General features: G+C 36.0%; 1 protein-coding gene across 1 annotated transcript; it reads left to right on the forward strand.

Moving 5' to 3' along the window:
- The first annotated feature begins 1,865 nt into the window (after window positions 1-1,865).
- LOC108344760 (5-formyltetrahydrofolate cyclo-ligase-like protein COG0212) lies at window positions 1,866-5,845 on the forward strand. The gene is made up of 6 exons (XM_017583247.2): window positions 1,866-2,265; window positions 2,576-2,666; window positions 4,107-4,333; window positions 4,684-4,759; window positions 5,229-5,354; window positions 5,517-5,845. Exons 1-6 carry the CDS (start codon window positions 1,912-1,914, stop codon window positions 5,669-5,671), a joined length of 1,029 nt encoding a protein of 342 aa, XP_017438736.1. The 5' UTR covers window positions 1,866-1,911; the 3' UTR covers window positions 5,672-5,845.
- The last annotated feature ends 15,587 nt before the right edge of the window (window positions 5,846-21,432 follow it).

A 21,432-nucleotide genomic window follows, 5' to 3' on the forward strand; every position in this document is an offset into this window, starting at 1 on the left:
TTATTATTCTCTTTTATCCTCAGTCTCTTCTATGATTATACCAAAAAATGTGAATGAAGCATTTGATAATCTCGAATGGCGACATGCCATGATTGCAAAAATGCATGCTCTTGACCACAATAATACTTGGGAGCTCGTGCCCCTTCCACCGGGAAAAAAGGCAGTTGGTTGGTAATGGGTGAATTCAATTAATGTCAGTCCTGATGGTGAAAGTGATCGGCTCAAAGCTCGGTTAGTTACAAAAGGGTATAATCAAGTTTATGGCCTTGATTATTGTGACACTTTCTTTCTCGTGGCCACGATGACTTCTATTTGTCTTTTCTTTACAATGACAATAATTTGTCACTGACTACTTCATCAATTGGATATAAAAAATGTCTTCCTTCATTGTGATCTTGAGGAAGAATTTTATATGGAGCAACCTCTTAGGTTTGTTGCTTAAGGAGAGTCTGGTATAGTATGTAAATTACATCAATCTCTATATAGCCTGAGCAATTGCCACGTGCTTGGTTTCGAAAATTCATCTCCATAGTTCAAAAATTTGGGCTAAAACACAATGAAACAGATCATTTAGTCTTTTACCGTTGTACATCCCTCGAGAAATGTGTTTACTTAATAATATATGTTAATGATATAGTAATTAAAAGAAATGATATTGTTCGAATATCTCAACTAAAAGAGTACTTGTGTAGACATTTTCAAACCAAGGATCTTGGAAGCTTCAAATACTTCTTAGGCATTGAAGTATCTCATTCAAAAGATAGAGTTGTAATCTCTCAAAGGAAGTGCTTTTGATATATTACAAGAAACATGCATGATTGATTGTAAACCGGTTGACAGTCCTATGAACCAAAATAAGAAATTAATGACAAAAAAAGGTGAATTATTCTCTAATCCAAGATATAGAAGGCTGATTGGAAAACTGATTTATCTTACTATTGCCAAGTCAAATATGTCTTTTGTAGTTGGAATGGTTAGTTAGTCCATGAAGGCTCCATGTGTTGACCATTGGAATGTTATCATTCATATTCTAAGGTACCTTAGAAAGGCTTCCAGACAAGGTTTATTATATGAAGATAAATAAAACATTAAGGTCTCTAGGTACTGTGAAGCAAATTGAGTAGGTTCATTTATTGACATACGATCTACTACCATATATTGTGTTTTCCTTTGAGGAAATAATATTTCATGAAAAAATAAGAAACAAAAGATAGGTGAAACAATTATAAAGTAATGGTATCACTAACATGTGAACAATTATAGGTGAAACAATTTCTTCAAGAATCTAGTTAATGTGACACCCAGTATGAAATTAAGGTGCTTTTCACATTGCATCAAATTTAGTGTTTCACAATAGAACTAAACATATAAAAATTTATTCTCATTTTGTTTGTGACAAATTGTTAACAAAAAAAAAATATGTATTAAATTTGTTGGATTAAATGACCAACTGTGTTGAACAAATCATTAAGAAAACCTCAAATTGAGTTTATTTATTTTAAGCTAGTATATATAATCTATACGCTCAAACGAAAGAATATTAAAATAGTTACATCTATGTTTGATTATTAGCCTAAATAGGATGTAATGTGTTAAACCATTTATTTATGAGTTGTACCTATACTTATACATAGTTCTTCCCTGATTGTCTAACGGAGTCCTTGTTCAGTGGAGTCCCTTAATATTCTATGTCTCAGTGGAGTCCCTTAATATTCTATGTAATATTGGTCAATCTATCATAAGCCTTATAGAAATATATTTATCAATATTAATCTCAAGTCCATCTTAATTTTTTATGAAATACAATATGTCTTCCTCGTATTTATTTTTTTTTTATTTTTTTTCCAATATGTACACTTGTAACCTGAGCAGAGCATAATTTCAAATCAAACCGAAACGTTTGGTAATAAAATGGAGGCATTCCGCTTATCACATCCATTTATGCTCACAACCAACACCGTCAAGACGCCCTCCCTCTGCACCTTTTCATTCTCCACGCATCCTCGCCGGTGCTTCAAGGTGGAATCGGCCAGGACAGACAAGAATAATCAGCCCTTCGACGCGGCGGCGTTCGAGGCGGAGCGGCTGGCGCTCGACGCGGAGGCCCGGCGAGCCATGGCGGAAACTGCCGACCCGAAGGCCTGGAAATGGGTAATCAGAAAGAGAATATGGGACACTATGGAAGCCCGCAATTTTGCCAACAACCCTCGACCCGTTCACCATCGCATTCCCAATTTCGTTGGGGCTCCCGTCGCTGCTCAAAAGGTATTTATTTTTTAATGGAAAGTGAAGAACCCGCTTAATGGAAGAGCAAGGTATGGTTAGATTAGGATAAACTTTTTATAAACAGAGAAGACAAAGTGAAGGGAAAATTAAATAAATTTCAATATAATCTGATAACAGGAAATTAAATGAAATGAAATCGTTTAAAGGAGTATAGTATCAAACGAAATGAATAAGATTGATATGAGGAGGTTTAGCTTCCATAAGAAAGCGTGTTAAGTGAAAAAAGTATCAGTATATTTACCCTGGATTTGAAATGGGTTAATTGAACTGCTTGATGTGGTTTTGGCAGATGAGGGAGCTAGATGTTTTTCAAGTTGCTCAATGTGTAAAGGTTAATCCCGATTCTCCTCAGAAACAAGTCAGGTTTCTCACTCTTTCAGGTCTGTTACTTCATTTGGTGTTTCTTTTTTGTGTGGTGCTGAGTGGGGAGGGGAATGTTGTTTATGAACATTGGTTTTGAGTGGGGCTGAGTGGGGAGGGGAATGTTCAATTTTTTTTTGTGTGTGCTGCTGTGTGATTGACGCCTCATTGGTTTTGTTGCAATTTTTCTGGAGTTTGAAGGGATTGTAGATAAGTGAGAAATAAGAAGAAATGAAAAAGTCTTCTAAAGATATATGCTCATGATAAGTGGAAGAATAATGCTACTAGCACTCGCTTTTGTAATCATACAAAACCGCACAGTTAGCTACTTCTCAATATCGGTGGCTCAGTTTTAAATTTTTTCATATTAATATCTCAGGTGTTGATCACTTGTTGTTGTTGTGAGTGCAAGAGTAGTCTAAATGTTAGCATTATTCTAAGTGAAGAATATCCAAAAAAAAAATAAACGCTGCTTGACAGTTAAGTGGTACAAGTTGTTGCATGCATGACTGCACTAGTGGATTGCACCATGTAAGCTCAGGAGCATCTTCCTGAACCTGAACTGTTCCATCTAAACATAGAGGGTTTCATGTGCAAAGTTGTATTAGTATGGTGCAGCTAAAAATGAACGATAATCAGTATGGATTATTAATTGTCATTGTAAATCAGTATATCCCTTGTTGCAGTAAGCTACTATTAGTTTTGCCTTTAGAAGTGAGGCTTTGATAAAAATTTGTTGAGTAGATTACATTGACACTATTATTTTTTGAGCAATATTGATGTGGCGTGATAGAGTTGTGAAGATCTGGCTTAGATGTCAGTGGCTGAACTTCACATTTCAGGTTTTATTTAATACATTTATTAGTAATCAATTTGAGAATCCTCGTTATGTTGACAACATGTAAGATCTTGTGACATTGAAGGCTCCAGCTAGCATACTGGATGTCTGACCACATGGATTCTAAAGCAATTCATATATTGATAATTTGATGTAAATTTTAGAATCCTTAAAGGTGGATTTTCCTGTAACACTCGGTATTTTTGTTATTAGGTCATATAAAACCTTTTTTGGTTATGAATTTCAGATATATATGGTCATGATGGTTTTTTACCGTGTAAATCTTTTTTACTGAAAGTGCTATATTTCACTTTGTTAAGTTTGATATACCTGCCTTCTGGTGATTGTGATGGCCTGCGATCTTTACTCTTGATTTGCCTTATTATTTTGATAAGTGGGAGAGTATGAGACTAATTCTTTACTGGTCCTTTATCATCTAAATTGAGCATAATGTAAATAACATTAAGAAGCTTGAACTGGCTAAAGCAGAATTTGTGATCAATTTTATAAAATTATAATAATAAAATAAGACTTTAAGAATTTAATTAATTCAAGACTCGAGATTCTTATCTTCTTCTCCTCTAGTTCTCTTCTGACCGTATATCTTCAATATATATCGCAGATGGCAAGAAGTTGTTGACTCCTCAACCTCGACTGAGAACAGGTTTCTTCTCGATTCTTGAATCCAGTATGTTAACTTTGGATACCATGAGGGAAGCCTGCACTTCTGTTGGTGTTGCCAAGCATGGACGACCGATTGGGTTAGATGAAAAGATAAAGGTAGATCTTATTGTTATTGGATCAGTTGCTGTTGACCCAAGTACAGGGGCTCGATTGGGAAAGGGAGAGGTAAATTTACATGTCTTTTAATTTTATTATGGCCATGTTAAATCTTTTTGTTCACTTATCGATTAAAAGGCTAAAACTACAAAATTAGATTTTTAATGCTTGGCAACCTGTATGATCTTTGGTTTAAAATTTTTCTTTGACTTTCTATTTGCTTACATATCATGAAACTTCTTGCCCATGAAATATACCTCGTGGAAGGAAACCAACCTCAGTCTAGTTTCAAAGCTTCCGTGAAACAAAAATCCCTACTTTCCTCTGACGTTGTATGAGTGAGCCTTGAGTGACCTTTTAATCTATTAATGGACTTTTGAATTTAAATGTTCCTTCAACAAAGATGATTTGAACTGCAGGGATTTGCAGAACTTGAATACGGTATGCTGAGGTACATGGGAGCCATCGATGATTCAACACCAGTTGTTACCTCAGGTAGTTTTGGTTCCTAACCTGCCTTCACCACTTTTGTGAGCCCGTCATTTTAAACTTTTCTCTTGGACATTTTGGAAACACAATTTCAACAGTTGAAGTACCTGCATGTATAACACTCAGTTGAAGTTGGTTATGGATTTTAAGAAAAACATTTTTCTTTTAAAAGAATTATATACCCTGTATGCTTGATATTATTTCTGTTTCCACATATGATTCTCTAGCCTCTTATATTTAGAAAGGTTTATCTGGGTCGAACATATTTGGGTTGCAAAACGATATTGGGCAAATAGTTTCCTTGCACTAATACTGACATGCTAACTGAATTTTGGTGCAATATATTCCTCAATCAGTTCCTCCATACATACCATATTGTAATGTGCAGCCCAATTCATTACTTTTTTATTGTTGTCTTGTGTAAAATTTGCAATTTGTCTTCTTTTGTATGTAACATTGAGAACAACCCTTGCAGTGCATGACTGCCAATTGGTGGACGACATTCCAGTCGAAAAGCTACTAATCCACGACGTACCAGTGGATATCATTTGTACTCCAACACAGGTCATTTTCACACACACGACTATTCCAAAGCCTCAAGGTTGGTGAAACAATGCGACCTATCTGTCTTTACGTCTTTTTCTTACCCTTTAATCTCTAAATCATTGAGATGTCAACCATGAACTCTGTAGCATCAGTTTATCTTTCCCTTGTTGGATGTTCATAACTTGTGATATTTGTTAAAAAAACTTATTTGCTGCAGGGATTTACTGGGACAAGTTGTCTCCTGAGAAGCTTGGACAAATTCGTATACTGAGGGAGCTCAAGAAGAGGATTGAACAAGAGACTGGAAAGAAGCTTCCTACTGGCCCATCAGAGAAATTACCACCCACTGCTCAACGAAGTCGCAGGGGTTAGTTATATACATGTAAGTTTTGATGGATTTATGTATATATTAGAGGTGTTTAGTGTTAAGTAATGAGAAAACTGAATATTTAATGTTATAATTGTTTACTTGTATATATAACATCGTTGTTTTAGCAAAAGCGGCTATGTAAAGACCACTTCATCGAAATAAGCATTTTCAACCCATCTGAATATTGTTTATGAAGCCTCGGATGGGGAAGACTCCAATTCTTATGGTTGAAAGTATCTAGACGATGAGTTGGGATGAATTTGTGTTACCTAATTTTAAATTGTCAGGCTTATTTAAGCTCTCTGTGAGCAAGGTTTTTTTATCACTATTTATAAGAAAAAATCTAGAAAAAATAAGTTAAATAAGTTTTCTATGTATTAAAATTAATTTATGAATAAGTTAAAAAATCAATTAGAGAAGCTAAGTTCTTATAATTTTTTCAAAAAACTGATTTTAACTTCTAAAAAGTTTAATTTATCTGTTTTTTTTAATTCCTTTTTGTGACTGCTTTTAAAAAAAATTACTCAAACTAGTTTTTGTTAGACAAATGAGAAAAATTTAATAGGTTGAATTTTATTTGAGATTGTTATGGTAATTTTACTCCATTTCCATCATGTTCCACCCACCATTTGATATTTATCCAATTTAGTATATTTCACGAATATTTATAAATACAAAAATATAAAAAAATATAAATTAAAAGCACGATTTAGATATAATTTTAGTACCTATCATGTATCCCTTTTATCCCGACAATTTTGATTATTATAAAAAAATTTCTACAATTTTAATACTTAATGACTGTTTTAGTCCTTATAAAATCATAAAATTTTGATACCAATCCCTTTTATATTAGACAATTCTTATTTAAAAAGCTTAGTTTTTTTTTCTTCTCTCTCTGACTGGCAAACGTTTAAGTCTGGATTAGTGATAAAAGACTAAATTCATAAAAAAGTTTGAAAGGTCTAAAACTTATAAATATATTTTATTTCAAAAATATGTAAGATAAAATTAGTTTAATTTTTATGCTTGGTGTCAACTTGAAAAAAAAATCCCAATCTAAGATAAAGAAATTAAAATTTTCATTAATTAAACAACTAGTGAAGAAGGACATTATTGATTTGATCTAATATAAAAATTCATAAAGAATGTCAGAACATCATCATGCAAGTATTTACATAAGAATGAGATTGCAGGAAAATGTATCCTATTGATAAAGATGACAATTAAAATTTTTTAAATCTAAAGTAGGATATTTAACAATTTACCAGAGTTAATTTTTCCACACCATGTCCAGTAAGGGGATAAATTATTGAAATATTAAGAGCAAGGTTTACTATTAAAAAAGTATTTATAATAATAGGTAGAAGGGTTGCTCAGTCCCTTTTACATTGGATGATGATTATATATGGTTTTGTTGTTAGAGATGAATAAAGTGTATGAAAAGTAAGTTGTTTGCAAGTAGAATTTTTAACATTAACCAAATGTTTCTATAACTCGGGAGTGCATTTATATATTGTGCCCTTTTTCATAAGAGTCACCAAGGTGATGCACATAAAAATTGTTGAGTTACTACAATAATTGAGTTCCACAACACAAACACCATGATAATTGCATAATTACAAGATAGTATTAAAAGTTATGTGAATAGAATTTTAGAGAAGATTGAAAGAGTAAATGAAGAAGTCTTGAAAAGTAAGGTGAATTTTACTGGCATAATAGAAAGTCGAAGTGAAAATAGTAAAGGTCATGAAGGTGGAAAGTTAAATTTTAGAAGTAGAGATTCTAGCAACTTTAAAGAAAGAGGTGGACACAATTTCAATCTATCAATCGTGAAAGAGGAAGATGGGGTTTCAACTACTAAGAAATGACATATTTTAGTTACTACCAATGTGGAAAGTTCAGGCACATGTTTGTAGACTCCAAATTCAAACAACAAATCATTAGCATATTGGTGAATGTTCTGATAATACACATACTTTACTTCTAGTAGCAAATAATCTTGCAAGCAATGAAAATATTTGATACTTAGATACTAGTTGTAGTAACCACGTGTTGGGAAAATGCTTTATTTTCCTCACTATATAAAGTGGTAAAATTTATTGAGAAGTTTGAAAATAATATATATATTTTAATTTTGGGAAAAAGAATAATTGCCATCAAATTAAAAGATGGTTCTTAGGATTCATCTATGATGTTTTCCATGCTCATGGTCTTCATCAAAACGTGTTAAGTTGGGACAATTATCAGAAAAAAAAAAAACTACAACATGTAGATTAGTATTGGTTATTGTACATTGATTGATAAAAATAAGAGATTCATCGCCAAGGATAAAATGAATTTTAATCACATGTTTTCTTTGAAGGTTCAATATACATAATTGTCTTGCTTAAGTTCTTTCATACCAAATGATAATTGGTTATGACTTATGCACTTCAGAATTATCAATTTTTTGGATTAAGTTTTTTTATCTAGAAAAGTATATGTATCTGGTTTGCCTATTATAAACATTTCTGAAAATGTTTGTGAGACATGTGAAATTGGGAAAAAACACAAAGAATATTTTCCAACTAGAAAGTCCTAGAGAGAAAGAAAGTTATTAAAGATTGTTCATTTAGATTTATGCATGGTTGAGATACCAACCTATGTTAGTAGTAGGTATTTTATTACTTTCATTGATGACTTTATAGCATAAAAGCTTGGGTATAGTTTTTGAAATAAAAATCATAAGCTTGTGATGCCTTTAAGTCATTTAAGACATTTGTGGAGAAAAAAAGTAGCTGCAAGATTAAAGCACGGGAGCAGACAGATAGAGACCAAGAATATATTTCTTGTGCAAATATCTTTGACCACCATGAGATTCAATATCAATTGACAACCAAATACACTCCTCAACAAAATGGATTGACATAAAGAAAGAATAGAAGAATCATGGACATGGTTAAAGCTAAACAATTGCCCAAAGTATTTTGGACATAAATAGTCTCTGCTACTGTGTCTATTTTGATTAGTGTCCAACAAAGATTGTTTGTGATAAAACACTAGAAGAAGCTTGGAGTGGAAGAAGACCCTTAATTTGACACCTCAAAGTTTTTAGATGTACAACATATGTCCATGTGCCAAATCAACTCAGAAAGAAGCTTAATGACAATGGAGAAATACATCTTCATTGGTTACAATACTAGCTCAAAGGCATACAAGTTTTACAATACAATGACAAGGAAAATAGTTATCAGCAAAGATGAGACATTTCATGAAGAATGAATGTGGGATTGGTCTTCCAAAGCTCAAAAGGATTTTGCAGTAATTCCAGAAAGTTGTGAAGAGGAGAACGATCATGTAGATCCAACACTTAATGAGCCATAAATATCAAGCAGACCATAGAGGCAACACAAAGTACTAGCTAGATGGATGATTATGTATTGGGAAATGACAATAACCTATCTGATGAAGAAATTATCAATTTTGCTTTATTTGTAAGTTATGAGCTTATAACATTTGAAGAAGCTTTGAATAATCAACATTGAAGAAAAACAATGGATGTTGAATTCCATGCCATTAAACATGGGTATTGATAGACTTACCAACAAGAAAAAGACCAATTGGAGTGAAATGAGTGTACAAAACTAAATACAAGCCTAATGGAGAAATTGATCACTTTAAAGCAAGATTGGTAGCAATACAAACAAAAACTAAGTATTGGTTATTTTTAGGTATTTGCTCAGGTAGCGAGATTAGATAAAATTTGTCTGATTATCTCTCTATCAACTCAAAACAATTGGAAAATTCACCAAATGGATGTTCAATCCTCTTTTTTAAATGATACTTTTAAAGATGAAGTGTATGTTGAACAACCTACAAGATATGAGATTCAAGGCAAAGAAGATAAAGTCTACAAACTGAAGAAGACATTATTTGGCTTGAAGCAGGCACCCAGGGTTTGGTATATAAATCTTGATTCTTACTTTATGCATAATGGTTTTCAAAGATGTCCGTTTGAGCATACTCTATATATGAAATCTTTTGAGCCTAATCATATTCTTATTGTATGCCTTTATGTTGATGATTTAATCTTTAATAGCAACAACCTAAATATAATTGCAGAATTTAGGGAAGCCATGATTAAAAGTTTTAAGATGACAAACTTGGTTCTAATGTCATATTTTCATTGCATTGACGTCATTCAGAAAGATGATGAAATGTTCATTTTTTAGAAGAAATATGATGCACCACGTCGTTCATCCTACACGAACGTCCGCTTGCCCTCCTTTCGCTCCTAATCTGTACAGGATTGCGCAATTTCATCATGCTGCCTTTTTCAGAAGGCATGCATCTCCTCCATCCGGATAAACTCATCGCCCTCTCTTGCATTTCTCCCAAGGTTGTAGGTGGTTGTGCAGACAAGTTGTCCGCAAAAGGACCAAGCCTTAAGGCCATTGCTAAGGTTCTCATTATGAATTTTTTGCCAACATCCTTTACCTACCGCATAGTCTGATTATATTGGTCCATAAAATCTCTCAAGGTTTCATCTTTTCTCTGTTTAATTTTTGTTAGCTCTAGATAAGTAAGATTTTGCGCTCGACTAGAAGCAAACTGTTGTTCAAACAAATTTCTCAATGTGCCAAAACGATCTATGGTACAAGGGCATAGGGAATGAAACCACGTTAGGGCTTCTCCTTTAAGTGATTGGGAGAATACCCTGCACCACACCAAATCATTAGGCGAGTATAACGCCATAGCGTCCACAAATGATCTAAGATGCTCCTCCGGATCCCCCGATCCATCGTATTTGTCAAATGTTGAAGGCATCTCATCTGGCGTTGACTCCTCCATAATAGCCATCGTGAATGGGTGAAGCTCATCGACCCGTATAGTATTAGTCAAACGGGCTGTCCGGGTCCTGGAACTGTTTTCACTCTGTGTCGTTCCCTCGGGTTCAGTTTGAGCAAGCTCAACCGTTGGTGCATTGGTAGGCACTGCCGATCATTGAATTAATGTTCCCTTTGCCCTGAAGCGCGCTTCGCATCTGCCTTTGCATCTCCTGGACTAATGCCAACAGGTCTGGTCGTCCCGCCATTCTTATGGTCTCAATTGGGTTTCTTCTACTATCCTCGGTCCCACGATGGGTGCCAAAATGTTTCTACTGGATTGGGACGAGGATGGATCTTACCCACTTCTTTTGCTTGGACGAACGTTCGCTCCTCTCACTACTCTGGATGATCGATCAGTTTGAGGGAGGTTGACCTATAGAAGACACTCCGACGCTCAAGTCAAATATGTTTCGTATGAAGGTCTAAAGTAATCAAATTATCGAAAAATTGTCTCTTACCCCGAAATTAAACCTTTACTTATAGGGTTTAAAAATATCAGATTCATTTAAAACGTTCATTTATTCTGTTAAAAATCAAAACGTTGCGTTTTGATTTAAAAATTTCACTTTTTTAAATATAAAAACTCACCATTAAGCCAGGTCAACAACAGTACTGTGCCACGTCAGTACCATTTGGTCATCTCAGCAGCCCACGCATCAATTTCTTTAACGCCGTCCAGCCAACTTAACGGGAAGGTCGCAATTGATTTCAATTTTCAAAATTAAGGACCATTTTGACATACTTTAGAAAACGAGGACCTATTTGAGACAATCCTGCACAAATAGGGATGTCGAAAAGAATTAAATCTTATTTTTATTATTATTATTACATATACTTTCCTCCGGTATTCACTTTTAACGGGAAGATTTCGTATAACTTGAAATATCAAAGTTAAGTGATAGTGAATATGAACTTATTTGAAAAGAAATTAATAGACGATGATAAAAAGAAAATTGGCTTTTGATTTCTCTATTTTAGATAAAATTTGATTTTAATAAATATACTTTTGAATCAATTTGTTTAGTTTCTATATTTTAAAAAATAGGTAGGTTAATTTTTATTCATTTATACTTGAAACACATATCTATGTGTTTTTACTTTTTTGTATTCTAATCATAAAAGTAAAAATTAATATTATTAGATTTAAAAAAATATCTTAATTAAAAAATTAAATATTTTTTATAATTAATTAATTGAATTGTAAAATAATTATGAAATTTAAAAAGTAAAACAATAAAATAATTTATATTCATAAAAATAAAATCAACAACGAAATGTTAAAAAAAATGACAAAGGGGTTGTAAGAAAATAATCTCTCATAAATATCTAAAGTGATGATTTAAATATTTTTGTAACATTTAAAGCCCCAAAAATTTTTTTTATTAAAAATTGTTTCACAATAAAAACTTATTGATTATTTGACCTAGAAGAGAGTAAAATAATTCCGATAGGGAAATACCAAGACTAATACACTCTTTCTTTTTTTTTAAAAAAAAAAATATCTTCTTCTTCACATAGAGGAATCAAAATAATAAAATGAAATTTTATATATTTTATAATTTTAGCAAAATCCTATAAACATTAAATTGAATAGCAAACAGAATCAGATTCTGCAGAACGATGCAAATGCTATTTTGGGTTTTCACAAGTTCTTCCCGGATGAAGCTTTGGCGGGAAAATTTCCATTGCCCTTTTCATCTGCACATTGATTCAATCTCCCTTTCATTGATGGGGTGGTGCACAATGTGCTTCACTTGTTGCTGGAAAGACCACCCTGGTGATTTTATTTTGTTTTTCAAAATAGAGGTTTGCTAAATTTTGTAGTAAAGTTCTAAACTTGATTTGGTTGCCTTTCTTTTTATTGATTGAGAATGTGGCATCTTTGCTATAGAAGGGGAACACAGAGGAATTATGTTTGAATGGTGAGAGTAATAGAGAAAAGGGCCTTCATTGTTGTTGCTGTTGATGCTTGTGAAATCATCACGGAAATGTTATATTGTGAATATTGTGGCAGTTTCAGTTAGGAACATAATGTGGTCCATTAAGCATTATGCATATTCTGTCTTATGTGCATGGATGTGATGATTTAGCTGCTGATTTTTCGTTCCATTGACCTTTCCAAGTTTGATAGCAACATATCCATATTCATCGAATTCTCTTTATCTAAAGAGAAGAGTAGGTTTAGTGTCAAAAACTAATAATACCCCATCCTATTTATAGATCCGGGTCATCACATATTTTAATGAATATGGATAGGTTGCTGCCAAACATAGAGAGGTTAATGAAACCGAAAAATATGTAACTAAATCATAACTAGCAACTAAATCATAACCTCCATGCACATGAAAGAGAATATGCATAATGTTAAATAGACCATATTATGTTCCTAAAAAATAAGAACTGCTACAATATTCACAATATCGTTAACATTTTTCCAGCCCATTTATCCACTTATCAACTGCAAACAAGTGACATTATATATGAGTTATGGCTATAGGTCTTCTAACAGTGAGTATCATCTTTTATGTACCATGATATATTTCTCTCAACATTAGTTCTCAATTTAATATGTTTATGCTAGATGCAAACCAAATAACATTTTCTCAAAAATAAATATGTGCACAAAACCATATGAGAACAACATCAAACCGAATAAGAGTTTAATTGAAAATAATAAATGTACTTATAATGAAATTACATTGTGGAATGAAGTCTCATTGGTACTGTTAGGATATTTATCCTATTTTATCATGATTATATTGTGTCTAGGGTTACCCTATTTATCATGTATTTGTGTATCAATTTATTCTTATAAATAGAAGATTGTGAGAGGGATTAATCAAGCCCTCTAGAATTATTTTACAGTTTCAATCTTAAGTTGGTATCAAAGCGGGTCGATCCCGCTCTGGTTTCTGTCTCGTAATATATATCTGTCCGGCGCCACAGTTCTTTGTCGCCCGCCGCTGCCCGCTGCTGCCCGCCGCCGGCCACCGTCAACCGTCGGCCACCGTCGTCCGTCGCCGGCCACCGTCCGGCCACCGTCACCGCCGGCCACCGCCCGCCATTGCCGGCCACCGTCGTCCATCACTGTGAAAGTTTCCTTCGTCTAAACCCTTAGGGTTTTCTTGTTCTTCGTTAGTACTATTCGTCTTCTTCAGAAATGGCGTCTGGTAGTACTCTTTCCTTCTCTGGAAGTCCATCAATTACCTCCGAGAAGCTAAATGGAAAAAATTATCTATCATGGTCTGCTGCCGTTGAAATGTGGTTCCTTGGCCAAGGGCATTATGACCACCTTGAGCGAGATGGAAGCCATGTGCCTACTGAAAAAGTTGATCAGTGGAAACAAGCAGATTTCCAGTTGTGTGCCCTGTTATGGCAATCAGTGGAACCCAAACTTTTTGTATCTTTGAGGGCTTTCAAAACTTGTCACTCCTTTTGGAAGAAAGCCCAAAACATTTATGCCAACGATATTCAACGTCTCTATGACACTACGAATAAACTTGCATCTCTTAAAATGGCAGACCATGATATGGTGTCCTTCATGGCTGAAGCCCAATCTGCTGTCGAAGAACTTAGGATGTTTTTGGAAGTAGATCCATTAGAGGATATAAAAAAGAAACTAGACAAATTCTACATGGTGTTGATCCTTCGTGCCCTACATCCCGATTTTGATCATCTCAGAGATCAACTTCTAACTAGTCATGAGGTCCCCTCTATGGAAACATTGACCACTCGCCTTCTGCGTGTCCCGGTATCTCAAACTCAAGAAGCGCATGAACTAGTGGAACCATCTGTCATGGTTGCCACACGAGGAAGAGGAGGACGTGACACTAGAGGAGGAGGACGAGGAGGTCGGGGACGTACTCAATGCACATATTGTAAAAGGATGGGTCATACTCAAGAGAATTGCTACTCCTTACATGGTTTCCCTTCCAAAACCGCCAATATTTCGAAGACTGAAACTTCCACTTTGAAAACTGAAACCTCCACTTCTATGTTTTCTGAGGATGAATGTCAAGAGTATTTAAGGTTAAAGTCTAACAGCTTGGCACAACCATCTCAATCTCCCAATACATCAACAGCCTGCGTTTCTCAATCTATGGAATGTCAAAATTCATGGGTAATTGACTCAGGTGCTTCTGATCACATTTCTGGTAATACCTCTTTGTTCTCATCTATTTCCTTTCGAGAAAAACCTCATTTCATAACCCTTGCAAATGGATCTAAAACTTCTTCCAAGGAGTCGGTCATGTTTCTTTGTCTCCCTCCCTCAATCTCAACTCAGTCCTTTTTGTCCCTAATTGTCGTTTTAATTTAATTTCCTTAAGCCAATTGACTAAAATGTTAAATTGTTCAATAACCTTTGATCATAAATCTTTTGTTATACAGGAGCGTGGTTCGGGGAGACAGATTGGAGAAGGATATGAAGCTGGCGGATTATACCATTTTGGATCTCGTCCAAGGGTGTCTTGTGTTGCTGCTCTTAATCCTAAAGTGCTACATAATCGACTTGGCCATCCTCATTTGTCCAAATTAAAAAAGATGTGTCCTGAACTTAGTGGTCTCCAAACCTTAGAATGTGAGTCATGTCAATTAGGAAAACATGTTAGATCTTCCTTTCCTAAAAGGTCTCAATCAATATGTAATTCTAGTTTTTCCACCATCCATTCTGATATATGGGGACCTAGTCGTATCTCCTCCTTTGGTTTTAGATATTTTGTTACCTTTATTGATGAATATTCAAGATGTACTTGGGTTTATCTTATGAAAAATCGTTCTGAATTGTTAGCTATCTTTACATCCTTTTTGAATGAAATCAAGAATCAATTTGGTCAAGTAATCAAAATATTAAGAAGTGATAATGCCAAAGAGTATTTTTCATCCTCCTTTTCTGCCATCTTGAGTTCCCATGGTATCTTACATCAGTCTACTTGTCCTCATACACCACAGCAAAATGGTATAGCAGAACGAAAAAATAGACACTTGGTTGAAACTGCTCGTACCCTTTTGCTTGGTGCCCATATTCCTGTCCATCACTTGGGGGATGCCATCTTAACTGCATGTTATCTTATTAATAGGATGCCCTCCTCCTCTCTTGATAATAAAGTCCCTTTCTCCATTTTGTTTCCTAATGATCCTCTCTTTCATACATCTCCCCGAGTGTTTGGCTGTGTATGTTTTGTTCATGACATGTCTCCAGGTCTAGACAAACTCTCCGCTCGCGCTCTCAAATGTGTCTTCTTAGGCTATTCTCGACTTCAAAAAGGATATCGGTGTTACTCTCCTGAAACTAAGAAGTATTACATGTCTGCCAATGTCACATTCTTTGAACAGACTCCTTACTTCTCTCCATCTGTTCAGGATGTTTCTATCCTCCAGCAGGTCCTTCCTATTCCAATGGTTGAGTCAAATAGCTCCACTGTCTCTATCATTCCCAGTCATGATCACAATCCTTCTACACCTGTTTCTCCACATACTGAGATCATCCCACACAGGGCCCCAATGGATAGTCCCCCTCCCCAAGACAATGGTGAATCTCCTACTTCAGATTCTTCTCCCTCGTCACCTCCTCCCACGCCTCCTGGTGCAAATGATTTAGCATGGCCTATTGCCCTCAGAAAAGGTACTCTTTCCACTCGGAACCCTCATCCCATTTATAATTTTCTAAGCTATCATCGATTGTCGCCCTCCTATTTTTCTCTTTTATCCTCAGTGTCCTCTGTTGTTATACCCAAGAATGTGAAAGAAGCACTTGATCATCCTGGATGGCGACAAGCTATGATTGCAGAAATGCAGGCTCTTGACCACAGTAATACTTGGGAGCTGGTGCCCCTTCCCCCAGGAAAAAAGGCGGTTGGTTGTCGATGGGTGTATGCAGTTAAAGTTGGCCCTGATGGTGAAATTGATCGGCTCAAAGCTCGGCTTGTTGCAAAAGGTTACACTCAGGTTTATGGTCTTGATTATTGTGACACTTTCTCTCCTGTAGCCAAGATGACTACTATTCGTCTCTTCTTTGCCATGGCAGCCATTCGTCACTGGCCACTTCATCAATTGGATATCAAGAATGCCTTCCTACATGGTGATCTTGAGGAAGAAGTTTATATGGAGCAACCTCCAGGGTTTGTTGCTTAGGGGGAGTTTGGTATGGTATGCAAATTGCATCGATCTCTATATGGCCTCAAGCAATCCCCACGTGCTTGGTTTGGAAAGTTTAGCTCCATTGTTCAAAAATTTGGGCTAAAACGCAGTGAAGCAGACCATTCAGTTTTTTATTGTCATTCTTCTCTCGGGAAATGTGTTTACTTAATAGTATATGTTGATGATATTGTCATTACAGGAAATGATGCTGTTGGAATATCTCAACTAAAAGAGTACTTGTGTAGACATTTTCAAACCAAGGATCTTGGAAGTCTCAAATATTTCTTAGGCATTGAAGTAGCGCAATCAAAAGATGGAGTTGTAATCTCCCAAAGGAAGTATGCTCTTGATATATTACAAGAAACAGGCATGATTGATTGTAGACCGGTAGACAGTCGCATGGACCCAAACCAGAAATTAAGGACAGAAGAAGGTGAATTATTCTCTGATCCAGAGAGGTATAGGAGGCTGGTTGGCAAACTGATTTATCTCACTATTACAAGGCCAGATCTATCCTTTGCAGTTGGAGTGGTTAGTCAGTTCATGTAGGCTCCATGTATTGACCATTGGAATGCTCTCATTCGCATTCTAAGGTATGTAAAGAAGGCTCCCGGGCAAGGATTGTTATATGAAGATAAAGGAAGCATTCATGTCTCTGGGTATTGTGATGCAGATTGGGCAGGTTCACCTATTGATAGACGGTCTACAACAGGATATTGTGTTTTTCTGGGAGGAAACATTATTTCATGGAAAAGTAAGAAACAGAATGTAGTAGCTCGATCAACCGCGGAAGCCGAGTATAGGGCAATGACATCACTAACATGTGAACTTATATGGGTGAAACAATTCCTTCAAGAGGTTAAATTTTGTGACATCCATACTATGAAGATGTATTGCGACAATCAAGCTGCTCTCCACATTGCATCAAATCCAGTGTTTCACGAGAGGACTAAACATATAGAAATTGATTGTCATTTTGTTCGTGAAAAGTTGTTGACCAAAGAAATATGTACGGAGTTTATTGGGTCAAACGATCAACTCGCAGATGTATTGACCAAGTCATTAAGGGGTCCTCGGATTGAGTTTATTTGTTCCAAGCTTGGTACATACAATTTGTATGCTCCAGCTTGAGGGGGAGTGTTAGGATATTTATCCTATTTTATCATGATTATATTGTGTCTAGGGTTACCCTATTTATCATGTATTTGTGTATCAATTTATTCTTATAAATAGAAGATTGTGAGAGGGATCAATCAAGCCCTCTAGAATTATTTTACAGTTTCAATCTTAAGTGGTACTACATGATCCTTAAAATTCTTTGGTGGCACGCCTTTATTTAAAGGATCAAGGCTTAATACCCCTGATGGTCCCTATTTTCGTTAGGTGTGTTCGATTTGGTCCTAGTTTTTTTCTGTTCAATGTTGTCCTAAAGAATGTAATTTTTGTTCAATTTAATCCTTTTTGCAAACGACGTTTAAATCGTTGACGGCAGACAGTCCAGGTGTGCACAAGACTAATGAGATGGCATTTAACTTCTGTCACGTCACCATCTTCTTCAACCTTCAACCCAAAATTAGGGTTCTGCATTTGGGGGAAACCTTCCTGCGCCTGCGCCGCAAGAAGAAGGAAAACGCTGCTCGCGGTTTTGCTTCAATGGAGGATGATTTCGCGAATTGTGCGACTCATTATAGCATGAAGAAGACGAACCTAGTTGTGTAAGAAAGCACTCATGGTGGCCGATGGAGGCAAGCAGCGGCGCGATTTTAGGTTTCTTTGATTTGGGATTTTTCTAGATTTCGTTGTGGTTCTTTGCAGGTTGGAGAAGATGATGGCCTTGGAGCTTTGCGCGACGGCGACAAGGATTGTCGCGCTGACGATGAAGCTCTCGATTTGGCTGGTGCGATTCGGCTTTCTCTGTTTCTGGTGGTTTGGGTGGGCTTCTTAAGAAAATCCTGTGATGGCAGAGGCGCGAAGGTGATCTGGGTAGCGCGACGGCCTGAGGAGATCGCGACTTTGATGGTGGTGGCCATGGAGGTTGCGCGTGATGGCTGCCATGGTTCTCTGCAGGAGCGGCTTCGCGGCAGCATGGTGACTTTGGACGATCTCTGCGGTGGTCGGCATTAGGGTTCGGTGGCGGCGCTAGGGTTTCGGTTTCTGTTTGGGCTGAAGGTTGAAGAAGATGGTTACGTGGCAGAAGTTAAATGCCATCTCATTAGTCTTGTGCACATCTGGACTGGCTGCCGTTAACGATTTAAACGTCGTTTGCAAAAAGGACTAAATTGAACAAAAATTACATTCTTTAGGACAACATTGAACAAAAAAAAATGGGACCAAATTGAACACACCTAACGAAAATAGGGACCATCAGAGGTATTAAGCCAAGGATCAACAATCATCAACTCAGTGCTAACATATTCAATGATCACTTTCTTTTCCTTAACACAATTTCTAATGGCTAAGTATATGATATCAATATGCTTACTTCGAGATCCACTTTAATTGTTTTTAGCCATAAACACCACAACAAGAGTTGTCACAATACAACTTTAATGGCCTAGAAATAGAGTCCACAACTCTAAGCCTAGATATGAAACTCTTTAACCATATACCACACGAGGTAGCCTCAAAAGAGGAAACGAACTCAGTCTCCGCAGTATAAGTAGCAGTCAAGGTTTGCTTGACACTTCTCCAAGATACAACTGTACTTGCTAAAATAAAAATATAACCAGATGTTGATTTTCATGAATCAACGCAACTAGCATAGTCTTAATCGGAGTAGCCAATCACCTCTAGACATTCAGTTCGTCTATACATGAACATGCAATCTTTTGTCTCTTGAAGATATCTCATTACCTTCTTTGCAGTTTTCCTGTGGTCAACACCTGGATTACTCTGATATCTTTCCAAAACTCCAACAACATATGCAATGCCAAGTCTTGTGCAAACCTAAGCATACATAAGGCTTTCGATAGCTGAAGCATATGGAATATTCTTCATGTGTTCCCGCTCAAAATCATTTTTTGGGCACTGACTCAAATTGAGTTTATCACCCTTCATAACGGGAGCTAGGTGAACAATCCTTCATGTAAATCTTTCTTAAACTTTGTTGATATAGGTCTCTTGAGACAAACCCAACATGCCTCGAGATCTTTCCCTATGGATCTTAAAGCTAATGACATAAAATACCTCTCCCATATCCTTCATATCAAAGTCGGGTTGGAGCACGATCAGCTGGGTTGGAGCCTAGTCAGTTAGGTTAGAGCACGGTCAGTTGGGTGTAAGCATGGTCGGTCAGGTTGAAGTAGTGAATGAAGCGTAGTGGTCACCGGAGGAAGCTGATCTCGATCATGGTGGTCATGGGAGGAAAAGGATGCTCGATGACAGAGAAAAAGGGGCAGACTATGGTTGACGGTGGACAGAGGTAGCAAATAGTGGAAGAGGCACTGCAGAGAACTGAAATTAGGAGAGCAGGACTGAGGTACTCAGACATGGCGGGCGACAAAGATAGTGGTGGAAGAAACTTGGAGAACTTGCTCTGACACCATATAGAATTGTATATGTTTTGAATGAATTATGTGTCTAATGCAGACCACACAACATGTATTTATAGCATAATACATAATCAATTATAATAAATATTCCTAATAATCAGGAACCAATAATCCTAATTTCCCAGATTTTGTAAAGCCTAATTCCTTAGAAATCTTAATAGCTGATTTCATTCTAACATATACATTGATCCATGATGTTTTCTTCAAAGCTGAATGAAGTGATTACATCATGAAATTTTAGATACTATTGTGGGAAGGCTTGTTTTAATCCATAGATAGATTTATTAAGCTTGCAAACTAAGTTCTCACTACTTTTAGAAGATAATCCTTTAGGTTGTTTCATGTAAACCTCTTCTTCTAGATGACCATTAAGAAATGTTGTTTTCACATCCATTTGATGTAACTCAAAGTCATAATGAGCTACTAATACCATAATTACTCGGAAAGAATCTTTCTTAGATACAAGAGAAAATGTCTCTTTGTAGTCGACTCCTTCTCTCTAAGTGAACCCTTTGACAACAAGTCTTGCCTTATGCCTCTCAATGTTGCGTTGTAAGTCTTTCTTGGTTTTAAAGACCCATCTACATCCAATGGATTTCACACCATTAGGCAACTGAACGAGATCCCAGACTTTGTTAGATGCCATAGAATCCATGATAGGTTTTTGTTTATGAAACCTATCTAAACCCACACCTACACACACCCAACAAGTACACAGATAACAAAATAATACTTTTGTATTGATTCCCTCTTCAATCTGTACACATCCAAACACCCAAGGGAGCCTAATTCCCCCTCCACTGGATAAAAGAGTCATGTCTATACCAAGAATAAAACTGTTCAAACTATACAAAAATACATCAGCTCTATTTATATGAGCTTATTCCCACCCCTTTACTGCTATTATAGTTAAGCTTCTAAAACTCCTCTCGGTTCCTCTCCTAGCTCTTCTTTTTCCTCTCATATACCCTCCAGATCCTATCAATCCATCTCATTTTTCATGGCACTGTACCATAGGTCCGATTCTTTAGAACTCATGGCTTGTGAAAACGTTTCAGGATCATTTGCAACTCTGATATTGTAATCAAATTCTTGCAAATACACTACATAATCACTAGGAAATGCTGACTTTTTTACTCTAGTAGATCTTCTCAATGTTGCCTCATCATTTTATTGAGAAACTTGTAGCTCAAGCAATTGTTC

The sequence above is a fragment of the Vigna angularis genome, chromosome 8 (assembly GCF_016808095.1).
Source record: "Vigna angularis cultivar LongXiaoDou No.4 chromosome 8, ASM1680809v1, whole genome shotgun sequence".
Classification (NCBI taxonomy): Eukaryota; Viridiplantae; Streptophyta; class Magnoliopsida; order Fabales; family Fabaceae; genus Vigna; species Vigna angularis.

Excerpts from the sequence above, each read along its gene's own strand:
- LOC108344760 (XM_017583247.2), top strand. The coding sequence starts at position 1,912 with ATGGAGGCATTCCGCTTATCACATCCATTTATGCTCACAACCAACACC. Across the intron at positions 2,667-4,106 it reads CAGGTTTCTCACTCTTTCAG|ATGGCAAGAAGTTGTTGACT; the intron begins GTCTGTTACTTC and ends TATATATCGCAG. Across the intron at positions 4,760-5,228 it reads AACACCAGTTGTTACCTCAG|TGCATGACTGCCAATTGGTG; the intron begins GTAGTTTTGGTT and ends CAACCCTTGCAG.